We start from the raw sequence: 17119 nt of genomic DNA on the forward strand, positions 1-17119 counted from the left end.
TCGCATGCAGCAGCCAGGCTGGTCAGAGGCTCGAGAAAGTAAGAGTGCATTTCTGCAATCTTGTTCTTACTGAACATACCTAGCTTATAAAGTGGCCATCTTGGGTAGTCAGACAACTTGAAGCTCTAACATTCTTGGGCTTGAATATTCACCTTTTAAACCCATTCTTAAGGTTAGTGGAACTAACCTGGCTTATGAATGCTTCATAAGAGAGCTCATTTGTTTTTTTGTTCCAACCACTTCTCATTATGTATACCCTGTAATCTTAAACAGAGAGCTAAACTGTCTAATTCCGATGTCACTTCTCCTTAGGATCTTTATCCTGAGAAGGACTGGATGTTTGGATACAAACCGTCAGACAATTTTCGGCAAATATAACAAGTGTATAGAACAACCAGTGTTTACTTTTATCCCATTTAAATTCAAAAATCCAATATAGGTTTACAAGATAGTGTAAGTTTGCTCTTGACTACCCATGTAACTTGTTTCTCTGTAAAGCCCTCGGTCACTTATTTCTGTCTGATTCGCACAATTTAAAAACACAAATAAATCAATAAATATAATAAAAGCACCTAAATATTTGAGGACACTTTCCGTACAGGAAACCACACAAACAAATAGGTAACCAGAAAAACAGCAATACCATTTGATTTCTATCAACTCTTAACACTCCTTTGTCTTTTTTTCCCAATCCCATACCCATCACCCTATTGTCTTTTTCCACTGCACACAATGGGTCATATTTTCCCTTTTCACTTCCTAATCACGTCAAGGGATTTTCTTTCAGTCTGCACCTCTGTAGTAATCTCCACTGCACATTTACTAAAACAGTAACTTATCTGGTTAATGGGCGCTTAAATAGGATTTTTTTAGGTTTTGTAAAGCACACTTCTATAATCGGTCAATTAAGCCACTAATCCTCATGATTCAGGCAGGAAATTCCTATCTACACTCTAGCGTCTACGTTGAATATCCATTGTTCTTAAACAACTTTACGTGCTTTCCACTCCAGATACACTGCTTCACTATCACATTCTACCTGCAGCCAGAAGCTCAAATCCTGTTTGGGCACTAACATCATATTACCACTGGTAACAACTGGGTGCTTTAAGTGTAGGGCTGTCACTCCATGTTCTGAAAAGTAAATCGTGAGAAAATATTGGCCAAAACACTGTCCATTATGTAATCTTTCCGAATGCCTGTCTGGATCTTTAGCTTGTAGGAGTTATGCTCCCCAACCAAACTGCAGAGTGGTACTTGCAGTTGGCAGAAACTTTGCTACCTATCTAAACTGCAATATGAACATCAGGTGAGAAACATTCTCACATTTAAACTGCCATTCAACTATAGAGCCAGGAGGCTGTTAGTTAACCAAACTAGAAGCCTGATCATCAGGCAGTAGAGACAGTGCTACCCATCTGTGATGCAGTAGGACTTCCAGCACATAGACGATCAGTAACCAATTAATGCTGCAGCCTGGACATGTCTACAGTTCTACATTTATTCAAGGCAAAGGCCCCCATCTCCTCTAGTAGATACTGTATTGTTTTTTTTTCTTTAAAAAGTTTCAAGTCAAAATGTTAACTTTGGTTAAGGGAGCATATCCATCTACGAGCACTCACCTTCTGGTCTGCATATGTGCCAGTCTCGTGAAGTACTGCAACTCGAAACGGGGGCCACCAGGAGTGGAACTCCTTTACCCACTGATGCATAACAGTGGTAGGACAAACTATGATAGTAGGACCCAGTCCTTCAAATCTAAAAGAAGAAGAGAAGGATTAAATCTTCTTTGGAAGATGAACAAAAAAACCTAAATATACAGGATGGCAAAATGACTTGCTGGAAGCCGGTCAGGCTGTGAACGGAGGACATAGAACACAACAAGGAAGGAAGCAGAGATTTAGTTTAGATTTCTTTAATGTTTTTTTATGCCATTCAAGGTTTGGATGGGATCCAAGGTGGGCACATTTTGGCTGGCGACAGGTGGCAGTGTACTAGTGAATAAATACCACTCTGATGAAAGGAAGCATCTGGTGCCAGGTGAGGGAGGTACCAATTTCCACCACTGTCAAGTACAAGTAAAGCACTTTCGAGAGATGTCATAACGAACACACTGAAAAAAACTCTTGGACTTGAGATGACCCAAAGGAGGACACACAACAGAAAAATTAAATGTAATGAGGAATGAGGGACTCATAGGAAAGGAAGGGACATCACACATGGCATCATACGCATCACCAGGGGATGCAGGGACAAATCAACTTCCTACCTTAAATGCTAAATTGGTGTAGAAGGTAGGGAGTTGGTTTTCACAGGCAAGTGCATCAGTTTTTAAAAAAAGAGGAGTGCATGGCTCTTCCAATTCATATGTTGTAGTAAATTAAAAACGTAATGGCTCATAAATATGTTGTTGAAAAAGAAACTAAAAACTCAAAGAAACCAAATTAAACAGATACAATTTGAGGGTAAACGAAATGATATAACAAGGCAGGAACTTCCCCATTTTCTAGTCTTCATCCCAGACTGCTCTATCCTAACCTTGGCTACTAGGTGCAGATTTCAGTTTTAGCTCCAGTCCTTTCCCGCATTCCTCTATTCAAGTCTCTCTCAAAGCCTTGCTTAGATCTACCTTGCACTTGTCCATCACACACAACTCTCTAGATCCTCAATCTAAGTCTCTTATCATGTACTCCGGATATCTGTTGCTCCCCAATTCTAGGGTATCCAACCCCAGGCCTCTTGCCCTGCTCCACAGAAACTGCTTCAGTCCACACCACAAATAAAACACATCCCCATGTGTTCTCCTACCATATACTGCCTATTCAAAGTCTATTCTAGTGTTCGTGGCTCTGCTTCTCTGTACTTTCCCAACAAAGGATCTAGGAGTTTGCTTTACATTTCCCATTCAGGGCACTTGAAACACACCAACGGCTTTCCTACGCATGGTGCTCCCCTCCGGATGCGGTCATCCTGAGCACTTGTCTGCCTCTCCAAGTAAAGATTGGTGTCTCCCCAGCCTGTGGTTCATAGAGTGCACTGCCATCCTGGGCACGCACGTTCTCTCTAGGAACTAAGAGAGTATGAAGCAGACTATAGACTATAACTACTCCAGTCCACTTCCAGTCTAGAAGTCATCGACAAGCTGCTACACTGGAACCAGTATGGTCTGGACCTACAAATCCTCCTTTACTGTGGCTAATGTGCCAGGACCAGTCACTGTCGTGAGGAATTCATTAGCAGTGTAACAGGTTTAATTTTCACTGCCCTACAGATCCATTGCCTCGTAAAAACTTTGCCTTTGATGCTCCCTCTCAAAAAAGGAGGAATATTGTAATTGAAATGCCATCAATAATGCAGTAGCTGGTCCTCCAGCAGCAAATCCAAGCATGAAATATTCATAGGGCGGCGCCGACTGGCAGTCTGTGGGGGCGGCACTTGCCTGTAATTGGAGCCACGTGTTCGGACGCGGCTGTAGCTCAGACCTGCCAAGAAGGCAATTATCTGGATGGTCTTGCCCAGCCCCATCTCATCTCCCAGGATCCCTCCAGCCTGCTGGCAGTGCAGCTCCCAAAGCCACCGAACACCTGTCTGCTGGTACCTAACAAGACAAGAGCAGGGAAACCATTTTTGATAAACACTAGGACATAAAGGAAAAACATCCTCATCAATTAATCAGCACACCGGGCGCGGCACCAGCAAGCGTGGCACGTGGCGCACTCTGCCCGCGTCGGCCCTGTTTACAAGCAGCATGCATCTTTAATGCCCTGTGACAAATCCATTCTTTATGGAGGGATACAACAGAGCTGATTAAACCACTAGACAAGGTAATTAGAAGAGAGACTCACTTCCTTTTAAAACCAACCGTTTTTCCTGGCATACAGCGATTAATCAGTGTTCCACCTGCTTTGCAATGGCACGTCTTTTTAGGAAGTAAATTCATAACCTCTTCCAGAAGCAAAAGTAGTTTTAAAAAGAGCACAGGTTTGCCTGGTTATTGTGTATGGTGTGAACCAGACGTGTGCAGCTAACTTAGAAACTACAAACAATACAAGGCAGTTGGGCAACTCCTAGAGGAGTTGTGTTGAGTGTGAATTGGGCGCAGTGCGGCTCGGCTTGAAGGTTGTGCAACATCTAAAAAGTACGTAGCGCTGCACTTCCTCTGAATTAAGTAAGCAAAATACACACAAATGATGGACGGAATGCAAAACAAATAAAAACATTCACCCCCCGTCAAGAGATCTGGGTTAAAGCCATCATTCCTTTTCTCACCATGAAACTCCAGTTTAGACCCGGCCATATGCAAATCAGTCTTGACCATGCCCCTCATGGGAACAGTCCAGCCTGAACTTCTAAGCCAGGTCCTCCCTGGACCAGAAACAAGCATCCTGGGACCGGTTTCAGGTTTTTATCCCTCATCAGTCAGGCTAGCCTTAATCGAGTGGCACAGAGAGCCCGGGACCCACATCTGAGCACTTCGGGTGAGAAAGCAAAAGACATGCTAATGATGGACGGAATGCAAAACAAATGGATTTAGACCGAGATTTCTGTACTGGGGTGAATGTTAGACATTGTTCAGCATTCTGTCCATCAATTGTTCGTTTTGCATATGTCAACCCGAGTGGGACGCGTATGCCCAGTCGTGGGTCCAGTGCTCTCCATGCCACTGGAGTCAAGCTTGCCTAGCTGATAAGGGGCGATACCCCAAAACAGGTCCCATGATGCTGGTTTCCAGTCCAGGGAGAACCTGGCCTGGCAGTTCGGGCTGGACTGCTCCCATGGGGAGCAGGGTCAAGACTAATTTGCATATGGCTGGGTTTAAACTAGAATGGCAAGGGGATCAAAAAAACGATAGCTTTAGGCCCAGATCTCTGTACTGGGGAGAATGTTTGACATTGATCAGCATTCTATCCATCAATTCTTTTTGCATCTGAATTATGTAAATCATGCATCACTGTGCACTGGTGAGAAAGAAGCTATGCAGCCCAGACTGCAGGATCTGAGAAGTGAGGTGGTATTTCTGTCTACTATAAGAAGCAAGCTATTCAGAACAGTTGGAAGAGAACGTGAGAAATGAACTGCACATTCACACTTCTGAATTATACAAGGGGTGCAAGGCATTTCTTGTCAACTAGGCCTGATTTGAGAAGCAAGAAGTGCAGCGCTCATTTTGAACAGCCAGAAATAAACTGTGGATGATTGTGGGTGAATTTTGCTGAGTAAGTTGATTTTTTTTACCCCTCCAAAACAAAGATGTACAGCATTTCAAGAAATGGTGTATGCGGTCAGAAGTCGAGATGTAAAAGACACAGGGATCCAAATACTTTGTCTATGCTTTAACCTTATTCATTGTTTGGTTGTTTATAAAAATACAGGCAAAGGTGTTCTCCGAAGCAGTTCTATGTAAAGGCATAGCACACAAAACATAAAACTATCACCTGATGACAACTCACTACTTGATCAACCTACATTATCAGCCTACAAAATGGCATTAAGAGTTTGGCAGTTCTACTGTGATGTAACAACCAGTTTGATGGTGGGAAGGTAGGTAGGTAGTATAACTTTATTTGCATTTTTCCCAAAAAATCATAAAAGTACACACAGAAGTAAAAACAATCATAAAAGAGAAAATAGCTTATTACATAATAACAAGATGCATCCACAAAAATAGAAAAATTATAGTACGTGCATGGAGAGCTTACTGTTCCACAAAGGCGGAGCAACAGTACATATAGTGAACACGGCTTAACTCCTAACTTATGAATATCCTCTCACAGAGCCGTATTTAAAGTGCATATTCAAAAACGTTTCTTAAGACAAACTTAAGACTCAAAAGGACACTCAAAAGTGGAAAATGTACATGAACATACTCTTCGTCAAAGCAATATCCCAGATAAAAAACCTGAGAGACAAAAAAAAGACATTATGTATGGGTAGCAGTTGTAAAAACAAAAATGCGGGTCTCACCTGTCTAAAATTCATAGGTAAAAGCATCATTCAATATACTTTAATCGGCTAATATAGCCATAAAAGATGACAATAAAAACATACAGTTAAAAATACAGGTAATGAGGAGCTACGCTAGCAAGCAAGATGGCTGCATAAGCTCCCGGCTCCGCCGACCTCCGCCAGCAGCTCGTATATCCTGCAGGTTATCCTGTTTTCACACCGGACGCCCGTGTACACGAGGAATGACTGACTCTGAAGGTGCAAACCCGAATTTTTTAACTCGTCGGGTGACGAAGATACGCCATGTTTCATTCTCGGCCTAACTCAGTGTGGAAGCCGGGGCCTCGATTTCCAACCCATCCGGGCTGGAGTTGAACAACATCGGCTGTGGACTTTGGGCTTCGTCCGGTCTCCCGAACGGAGACACACCTTACTTGTTTTTAACGGCGATTTGGTATCCTGTCTACACCGCAGATGCTGCAGCGTGACTCTTCGGTTGCTGTGGCCCTGTATCCGACGCCCGGAGACAACGTAAGCCTTCAGGGGGTGACGGATGTGAGCCCTGACCAGCGGCGAAGGTGTATAAATTGTGAGGTGAAGGCGCCCATTGTTGTTGTCTGCTCCGGTTATGCCTGCTACCCCGGAGTAGTCAACCTCCGGGGTTCATATCCTGCTCTGTCGCTTCGCGAGAGGAGATGGAGGGGGACAGAAGGCACACCACCGCTACATGCCGTAATGGCGGCCATTGGAACGCTCCATTCACAGATCATCGCCAACTACCAGGTACTGTCAGCAACAGTGGACAATCTCTGCCGGAGACCGGACGGCGACTTTTCGGCATCATCTCAACCAGCTGTACTACCCATGGAACATTGTATGCTCAACTTTGAGGACCCTGTGCGGAAGCCGGATTCCGTGTGCGCTGCTGATCCCTACAGGACAGATCGCGCGCCCGTGAACATTGTTAGCTTCCCCTGCTTAAGCCATATCCCGCTAAACATTGCTATGGACAACCTTGAGTGCCTCAACAAGGTCACCAGTGGCTCTCGCAGAGTCTCATTATCCTTCCACGCTTTTCCTCGCTTGCTCTGTGGATATCGTGAACTTTTATCCTTTCTCCGAATCGCTCGTACTGACTTGAACTTTTATGTAAGCTCTGCTTCTCTCACTGTTGTTGTGGTCTGGGTTATAAGTGCTCTAGTGAAGAATCGTACCGGCCAGGGTTAACTTGGGTTTTTAGGGTTCAGCAAAATAATTTAATTTGCTGCTGGGATTGTGACCTTTAATTTACGGGAGTCGGGTGGTGTGTATCATACTTCCCCGGATTGATTGTATATTTCGCTGCATTCTATTTTGACCGTGTTTCAGGGTGGTCGCATCTGGTGGGGGGTAAGGGAGTCCGGGAGTGTGTTCTTATCGCTCCTCCTTCGCTTCTCTTCTCTTTTAGGGGTGTTTCTGGGCGACAGGCACGCTGCTAGTGGGTTAGGCCGTAGCCATTGCAGGGGCGCAGGGTGGGGGGGGGGCGGGGTTGTTATTTTGCCTTCGTTTTGTTCTATGGCCCCTTTTTCTTTCTTCTCTCTCTTTTTAGGGTTTCCTTCTGGGCGACAGGCACGCTGCTAGTGGGGTAGGCCGTAGCCATTGCAGGGGTGCAGGGTGGGGGGTGAGTGGGGGGTTTGTTATTTTACCTTTGTTTTGTTCTACGGCCCCTTATTTTTCTTCTTGCAGTGTCCGGTAGCAGTGCTTTCGTTTTCATTCTGAAGTATACGAGTGGGCGGGGTCTGGGGTGGGCGGCTACGATGGGAGATCGGTTGTTTTGTTCTTCACTCTCATTGAGCTTACTATCGCTGGCGTCTTTACTGTTTCTTTAACTTGGTTTGCGATTACCTTCTTCCACCTGCCCGCCTTTCTCATACCTTCGAATGTGTGGCTCCGGATATCCTGTATCTTTTTCTTTATCTTGTCTTTGGGGGGTGCTAAATGTAAAATGAAACCTTATGAATATCCTCGATCTGTACTAGTTTCATTGCACCGTATATCCTTTACCGCTGCTGGACCTCAGGGTTGCCGGCTGAAGAGCTGTGTTATTGGAACTTCTGATACGTATCGCCTACATGTGGGGACCGGCCCCTGTGGTTGTAGGGCTACTTTTGTAATTTTTTGCTGAACGATATAATAAAGGTTTTAAAAAAAAATAAAAAAAAAATACAGGTAATACAACTATTGCAAAGCACAATAAAACCCCCCAAAAACTTACAGTAGGAGCGAAGCCACTCGATATCAAATAGGCCTTAATTCATAACTAGTTATGGGAAGAATTACATAGAGGTTAAGTGTACATTTCTGTATACATACGGGGACTCTAGTACGTCATCCGAAAAATGGGAAGAATCTCGTTTCGACACTCTAAACCATTTAAAATTATATTAACCATTCTTTTACGGACTCCTGTATAGCAATTAAAAATATTCCTATTGCACATACAACATTTAAAAATCACATATTTATCAACAGACTGAGAGCTTGATCTCTATTAATAATTTTATATGTAATAAATAGAGGTTTAAAAATCCTTCCGTTCATATAGGAACCACAAGCAGTCCACCAAGATATGTGGGCCACTGTGTTTTACCTTTAGCCCACATGTGAACAAGCACTGTTAATTTATCAGTACTTCGTTTCTAAGCTTAGGACTTGGCATGGTCTCAATGTAAGTGAACATATGATCATTTCTCAACTCTTTTACCAGGAACTAGGTGGACGATTTGCTCCCCAGATAAAGTAAATCTTCTTCTCTAGCCTTTTTTGGCTATAATAGCGCTTAGCTTTTGTTTGGGGATCTGCTGCCCTAACTTCCATTGTTCTGTTCCCAGTGATAGTTTAACGTAAATCTTAAACAGTGTATGTCTAACTTGGGATGCCCAATTCAATTCACTTTCCTCTATTTCTCTTTCACAACGTTGTGATATTTTGGGGGTCCCTTCTCTACTCAGTCTCCGCCAGAAGTTTATTGTAGCTTGCACTCTCCGATAGTTCCAGGCCGTATGTTGGCATCCTGCTCTCACGGTCCGGATCATAGTGGATGCTGGGAGAGTAAGAAGTGGTTTCATATATTTACCCTCCGCAAGTTTCCAATCCAATTTACCGCCTGAAGATTGAACCTCCACTCCGTAATGGAATTTTGGGCGGACCATTGCATTAAAGGTCAATAGTATTGGCCGCAGAAATGGGCCTCCATATTTCCGCTTGAATTGTTTTAGGCCCCATACTTTGGTTTTAGTGATTCTATACGTCTCACCAATTTATTTTGGTATCGAACCACATACCCAAATATTTATATTTGTCCACAACCTCAACTTTGACCTCCCCCAATTGCCAATTAAATGTTCTCTTTCTTTTCCGCAGCCTCACATTATTTTAGTCTTTTCTAAATTGACCATTAGGCATTTTTTTAAACAATAATCATAATAGATATCCAGTTTCTTTTACAAACCCAATTTAGTCCATTATCACTAAATCATCAGTGTATAGCAGAAATGGGTGTGTGTCGTACCCACCATACCCCTCCACCCCCCCCACCACCACCATCTTAGGACTTACACCACCAGCAGTACGCAACATATTCGGTAAGTCATATAGTAGTTGGGCCAAAACGCAGCCCTGGTATAATCCATTCTTTATATGTAATTTCTTTCATAGCGACTCAAGGGTTTCTAAGATTACCCTGGCCCAGTTCTACGAGTGCATTTCCTGAATAAGTGAGAGTATTGATTTATTGATTCCAAGCCGCCCCAACATATTCCACAGTAACTTACGATCGACCAAATCAAAAGTGGCTCGGAAATCTACAAAACAGAACAAACTGCCTCGTAATTAGATTGCCTTTTTTGCCATTGCCAATAGACTGAGTCAATGATCTATTGTTGAGTGGCCCTCTTTAAAGCCACCTTGCTCTATCGGGATCAAGTTATTCTGCTCTGCCAAAGCTTACATTACACCTAGCAATATCTTTGAGAATACTTTCGCCTACACATCCAGCAAGCTAATGAGGCAATAATTTGGGGGCTGTGTGAAATCCTCCTTTTTAGGTCTCGGCCTAGCCTACACTGCGCAGCAGTGTCGCGCAGCCAGAGTCCTTTTCTGGGGGTTTTGAAAATGGACCTGGATATTCCACGCAGCTTGTGCGTGTTATTTCCTAGGTCCATTTTCATTGGCCTTTACGTGCGTGTACTTTTAAAACAGAACACGCAATAGGCCATGGGTGGTCGCGTTGCTCCGCCCATGGCCTATTGGTGTCTGTTACGCGCACCAGAGGCCATAAGTCTTCAATTATCGCGGCCTTGACATATGCTCGCAGTGGCATGCGCACCACTCGCGAGCTTAGATTATAATGTAAGCACTAGGCACATAGCAGTTGTTAAAACACATTTCTTTAAAAGTAAATGTGACCGTAATAATAAATAATTAATGACACTGACAACCCTTCGCCGTCGTATCTTCAGAAGCGCAGGAGCAGGTAAAACCTCTTGGATCACTAGGTGGCAGCACGCGCTTACGAGTTAGGTGACAGTCACTTTTGAAACGGGGTATCTTTCCTTCGCTGAAGTTGCTTTCATTCAAAGTGTAATAAAAAAACGTCTTCTCAAAAGCGGTGATTCACGCAGGTCCTTTTGGACTTAACTCACGGTCTATTTTAATCCGCCTACAAGAGCATATGCTGTATAAGGGGTTTCTATAACTGTTTGGATTGACTTCCCGTAACAACTGTAAACCTTTTTTAAAGCCATTAGTAATTCAGTAGCTCAGACTCGGGGAGAGATAGAGAATATATTTCAACCGCACCAATAATTGATTGTTGTCAAATTGGAACTGTTAATCATTATTTATGTATAATCAATGTATTTTGAATTCACATATGATATGTTTACTGATACTTTGCTCCTCCTTGGTGAATTTATGTTGAAGGTGTACTTTGACCTCGTACATATCTGGTTCTGCTCTCCCTATTTGATATTTATATTGCTATGACCTCACATTCATTTTGAATGATCCTGTGTTATGATAAATCATGTATGACTAATGACATTGGTGCCTCATGGAATATCCCTTGATCCTCACATTGGCAATAACAAACTGCTCTTCACGAACTTTGCTCCCCTTAGGTTGGGATATTTTGAATTTGATTTCTGATATTACCATGCAGTTGGAGTTCTTTCCTTTGTTCTTCCTGGCTTTTCTCTTTTCGATTCATTGATTATTTGTCATTTGATACTATGATTTATGTATTTTCTGGTATATGTCACAAATGGGTTTTATATCATCAGCCTGGAGAAAGCCCAAGACCTGCGCGCTGAGAAGGGGCAAAACATGGTGGCTGTCTTTACTAGTTTTTTTATTCACAGCGTACAGAGACGATTTAGGAGTCGCTCCTTTTTGTGGGCGTGATGAATTAAATCATTTGTGAGGGATCATCGGAATACTGGGTATTAGCATGTCTGATAGTTCATAAGGTTAGCAGTGTACGCTGGTGGTCCGAAAATGTGGCTGAGACTTGGTAGCCCCCCTTTGTTTGCATGAGGCGTGCTTTAAAGCCTCTGGGCTTTGTGGTGACCTCTGTTGATCTGCTTTGGTTTTTGCAGGCAATTTGAAGCCGGACAGCTCACAAATGCAGCCTCCTGGGGCTATCGGTTTCTGGAGCTTCCATGGGCTGGTGCGTCATGATTGTATATGAGGCGGACATTGAAGGGCGCGTGGGTACTTGATGTCAGAGGCTACTGGCATTGACAGGCCTTTCTGAGGTTATTTTTATATTTGTACAGCCTTCATCCTACTCCTTATTCCTCCTTTCTCCTATCTGCCTTTCTTATACGTCTTACACTCTAACCTCTCTTACACTGCCACCCCTGCTTTCACTGGCATCTTTGTAGGTCTCTTTTCGACTCATCGTTGCCCCGCCCCCTTCTTTCTTTGCTCATTCCCTCGTTTTCCCAATTATGTTATCCTTGGTTCCAGAGCTAACTCGAACAAAGTTTTCCTCTTTATTTACCCGCTACGTTTCACGATAGTCCTTGTTCCCTTCTTTGAGAATGTGTTTCACCTCCGCAGTGTTGTGCGTAAGGCACGCTAGACACATGTTTTTATTCAACTGCATTCCACGAAAAATGCTAGGTAATTCCACGAGAGCCCTGGCTGCGGTGTTACCCACTGACGTCAGAGTCCTCCTCCTCCAGTGAGCTCGGGCCGGGCATGGATGGTGCCGGCGGCACTAGGACCTTGGTGCCCGAGAGAAGAGGGCTTGTGCGTGGTGACTAGGGCGTGTGGCAGGTGGCACTTGCTTGCCCAGGAGGACCCGTGTGACGCTAAGCAGTGATTGACATGAAACACGCGGACCACGGAGATGTTAAAAGGTGATCTGTAATGGCCGCGTCACTCCCTCCCCCATTCTTTTTTAGGTCTCAGACTAGTGAAGGCTGCACTTGCGCAGTCTTGCTCCAAGACTTTATGTCTACAGTATGGGGGCTTGAACCCGCCCCTCTTCTCTATTGGCTGGCTTCCTAAACGGAGGCCAGCCATTGGAGGAGAGGGGTATCACTCCCTTGAAGACGGGATTCGGGGGGGTGTTTTTTACTTTCTTTCTGTTTTCTTTCTCTCCTCTTCCCATTGGCTGGAATGTTACATTCCAGCCAATGGGAAGAGGAGAGAAAGAAAACCACGCCCCCGAATACCAAATTTACGGTGCCTTTCTCCAAGGTATTTCCGCATGACCTCTGAGAAAGATGACGGTGTTCGACTGCCCTCTGACGGCTTGTTTTTTAAAATCTCTCACTTTGAAAGTAAAGTATTTTTGCTCTCGTGTCAGGTTATGGACTTTATCCTTATTGTTTAAAATGTAAACAGAAAAAACATCCGACCCTTTTAAAAGTCATAAATGTTATATTTGGCATGGCTATGATATATTTATTTTTTAATCTTCAGCCCAGTTTCCACCATAAAAGAAGTATTTTTTCGCTTTACGATTTCGCGTAGATTTAAAACTTAAATTTGAACTTAGTCGGTGACAACATATTGTTGATAATGTTGCCACGCATGCGGTTGAAAGCACTAAACGATACGAGCGAGGCTCTTTACAGCGCTCCAACAAACTCAGACCTTTGCACTGCTAGTGTTTGCATTGTGAAGTGTTAACAAGTATAAAATGGCACACAGCACTTTCGCAGGCTGCAGAAAGGGGGCGAGAAGGGAGATAGTGCAGACAGTGTCCTTCCATTCAATCAGGAGACGCGTGTTTGCCATTGCAAAGTTGCTAACCCCAAGAGTCATGTGGCTGGCTGCCTCTGCTTTTAATATTTGGATATTTCGACTTTTTTTTATTCTTTTTTTCTACAAACGTTGGCGAATCTTAAACACTGTTTTCTCCGACTACTGACCATTGGAGAAAGTATGTTTTTTTATTTCCCAGATGGTATTTTTAAGACGTTCGAAACACCTGCTTCTGCCCAAGTATACGGCACATCTTCTCGGTGTTTTGCCAGTTGCAGATCTCGTTCAAGCCTACTTGAAAGGTAAGGTTTTGTGCAATGCATTACGTTATTTAGTGTTATAGCCGAAAAATAAGCCATCGAAAGCGGAGTGGATATTATTTATCCAGTCTATTTTTTATTAACATATCGACTGTATGTTCTTTAACAATGCATGTTGTAGATTTTCTTACCGTCTGTATTTTATAGCGTGCTAAGAAAGATTATCTAACAAAATATTAACGTTCGCCATTGAAATACTGTACATAACATGGCTTTTATTAAGTTATGGCTGGTATTAAATGGTGGCTTTTTCTAGATCAGTGCGCGTTAAGGCATTGCACATATACCAGCAGTGCCCCCTGTCGGTGGCATTTCCAGCCTGGGCCTTAGGTATTGCTAGGTAAGATGGCCGCTGTAGCCTTTCTTTGAGGTGGCCTCGTGCAGATATCCTAAGTGCCTGGTATTTCCAGTCCGGGTCTCTGTGTTCCTCTACTGTCCTCAGCTTCTCAAACCCCCCCCCCCGGTCCCCGGGCACGCGGGTGCCTTCAAAGGGATGCCCTGTGTTTGCTCTTGGGCGGATTAGGCGCTATCTCTGAAGATCGGGCACATAGAGGCCCCGCGGTGCCAGCACAAAGGACTGGTAACAGCTGGCAGGGCCCGGCAAGGAGGCACATGAGCCTTTAACACAACACCAGCGCAGTCTTCCTGGAAGAGCGATGCCGATTACGAGTGTCGCCCGTCACCCCTCACCTGCCCCCACCATCCTTATGGTTCCGGTAATTCCCCATTTTCAGTCCTCTGTTCTTTCTCGCTATGTCATATCCTCTGCCTGGTATCCACACCTCTGCCCCTAATCGTTTCTCCTTCGCCCGTTCCACCACTTTCTCTGCCTTCCTTACCCAACCCCGTACCACTTTTTCTGTATAAAATTATTCTATCCCCCTTATGTCTTTTTACCCTTCTCGTTCCTTTCCCTGCAGCTTTACTTCTGCTTCTTTCTTCCCCCAATCATGCACTTTTTCCATCCTTGCTTTATCCTGTACCTTTACCCCTTGCCCCCAGTATTTTGCCGTTTCCACTTTTCATATACCTTCTGTTTTTTCCTCTCGGGCCTGCCCGCTTTCCCGCCTCTTGTGCACAGCATTTCCAAACATGTATTTGTGAATTAAGTACTTTGAACAGTCCTGCTGTAAGTGGTGTCGTGTCGGTGATACTGAGAAACTGGGCAACATCTCGACATCAAGCTTGGCAAAAAGCTTTTACAGGGCCCCAGGCCTAATAAATCTACACGAGACGACCACTTCTACCGCACGGTGTGTAGGAATGACACACTTTCCGTATGTGTGTGTGGCTCTGTCTGTGTGTGTGTGTATGGCTCCGTCTGGGTGTGTGTGTGTGTTGGGCTCTGTGTGTGTGTTGGGCTCTGTGTGTGTAGTACATATAAAAGGGGGTCCCCGTAAGGGTAGTGTATTGTGGACATACACTGAAGCAAAATTAACAAAGAAACAATTGAACAAACATAGATAGCAATTTGGGATTTGATATACGTGATTTATTATCAAAACACAGCGTGATTGCTGATAACAATGAATGAATTAACTTATGCAAATTAACAAGCCCCAAGAGAAAGGGAAGGGAGGAAGTGCTCAGGGAGGTGAAAGAGAGTAAAGAATGTTACTAATAGTGTAAAACGGGAAAAAAATCCAAATTCAAATGACAGTACAAATCAATTATAATACAAATGCCAAAAAATATTAAGGCAAAATTCCAAACATAGTCAGTACATCATCTTCAACGGTCACAGCTGATTGCTTAATGGATCGGGGGTGTGCCGGAATCTCAAGAGAAGAAAGTCGACGTTTCGACCCCTTTAAGTAGGCTAGTTAAAGTCCTTAGACGGGGTCTTCATCAGGACGACATACTGGAGAGGTGGGAGGGAAGGGGCAGATCTGTGTGAAGAATAATAAGACTTTAATACATTATAAGGACGACCACAGTTCATCCTATCTATTAGGGAAGGAATTTAAGTAAATTACCATGGGGTACGGCCCGGATGGGCTAAGTCAACGCCTCATCTCACGAGGCTATCCTTCCAGGATGGTAAAACGAGCCAGAAAACGAGCCTGGTATAATCCCCGGGACTCACTACTCAATCCCGATAACTTACCACGTGGAGCAACCGAGCGTGTCATCTGTGTAACTACTTTCTCAACACGGAGTAATGACATTAAAAAGATCATCAATCACAACTGGCCTTTGGTGGCTGAGGTCATTAACCAAACTGAGCTACCTCTCCACTCCTTCAAAAGAGCCAAGAACTTAAGAGACATGGTGGTCCATTCTTACCTAGAACCAGCAAGCCAACCAACTTTAACTTCGCTCTGGAACCTGCCCCCGTTGCTCGGCCATCACAGATGTGGATCCTGCACCGCCTGTGATTCAACCATCCAGACTAAAACTTTTGACCATGGCGGTAGAACGTACCAGCTCAAACATTATACGAACTGCAACTCGACCGGAGTCATATATATCATTCGGTGCCCATGCAGCCTCTTATATGTAGGCCAAACCCAACAAAAAATCAAATCAAGGATCTCTTCCCATTGTAGCAGAGTAAGATGTAAGGTGACAGGGGCCCCTTTGGTTGACCATTGGTTAACAGCAGGACACTCAGTCACAGACCTACGCTGGCTTGTGATTGAGAAGGTTACCTTAGGGAGAAGAGGAGGGAATTTTCCAGCAATACTAAACACACGTGAGTCCAAATGGATGTCCCTTCTGGACTCCATTCACAATGGCCTGAATGAACAGGACAGCAGTTTAGCACAGTTAGCAGCCCTTGGACAGCGTTAATCCATCTTCGACTGGCATTCACCTAGAATTACTTACTGGTAGGCTGGTTGTTTATTATCGAACTCTTGATTCACTGATCCTCAATTAATTGTGGTCGGGTTTATCCTCCTGTGTGTTAGATACACCGGCTAATGTTCTTTCAATAAGCGATGTCACCCATAATTGAAATATGCCATGTAGTATAAGTTTACTTTTACTTTTACAATTGCGCCCTCCATATCGGGCCCTCTGGTCTTCATCCTCCTGTGTGAGAGATGCACTAGAGTTTGTTATTTCTGCAATATAATTTCCACCTTGACCACTTGTGCTGAGAGTCATGTGATTCCCTCCCTAGTATATATTTGCAATAGACTGTTTTCTAACTTCTGAGCTATCGATCCTCAATTAATTGTGGTCTGGTTTTATCCTCCTGCGTGTGAGATACACCAGCTAACACTTTGTCCATGAATAATGTCATCTATAAAGATGCCATAGAATATAAGTTGTTTTTAACAATTGCGCCCTTATCATCGGGCCCCTTGGTCTTCATCCTCCTGTGTGAGAGATGCACCAAGGTTTGTTATCATTATAATACACCTCAAAAGGTTCTTTTGAACAAACAAACTTTGACTCAGAGCGAGCTTCGCTGAGTAACTTTTTCATTTCTATGACCCACTTCCCACGCGGCCACTCCGCCATACTCCGCATTCATGCTGATGCGGAGTTCATGACCACATCGGTACAGACCACGCTGCATCTTTTTCTGTAAGTAATCCTCCCCTCAGCTACTGCTCTAACTGAATTGTGCCGTGACCGTAGCCCTA

General features: G+C 44.0%; 1 protein-coding gene across 1 annotated transcript in view; it reads right to left on the minus strand.

Moving 5' to 3' along the window:
* ERCC6 (ERCC excision repair 6, chromatin remodeling factor) overlaps nucleotides 1-17119 on the minus strand; it is a 201916-nt gene that overhangs the window by 124256 nt on the left and 60541 nt on the right. The window contains exons 7-8 of the mRNA XM_086921802.1: nucleotides 3440-3598; nucleotides 1623-1758 (exon numbers count right to left, since the gene is read on the minus strand). Of these exons, the coding sequence (XP_086777928.1) occupies nucleotides 1623-1758; nucleotides 3440-3598 (295 nt within the window). The remainder of the gene's footprint in view (nucleotides 1-1622; nucleotides 1759-3439; nucleotides 3599-17119) is intronic.

The sequence above is a fragment of the Lissotriton vulgaris genome, chromosome 5 (assembly GCF_964263255.1).
Source record: "Lissotriton vulgaris chromosome 5, aLisVul1.2, whole genome shotgun sequence".
In the NCBI taxonomy this organism is placed as follows: Eukaryota; Metazoa; Chordata; class Amphibia; order Caudata; family Salamandridae; genus Lissotriton; species Lissotriton vulgaris.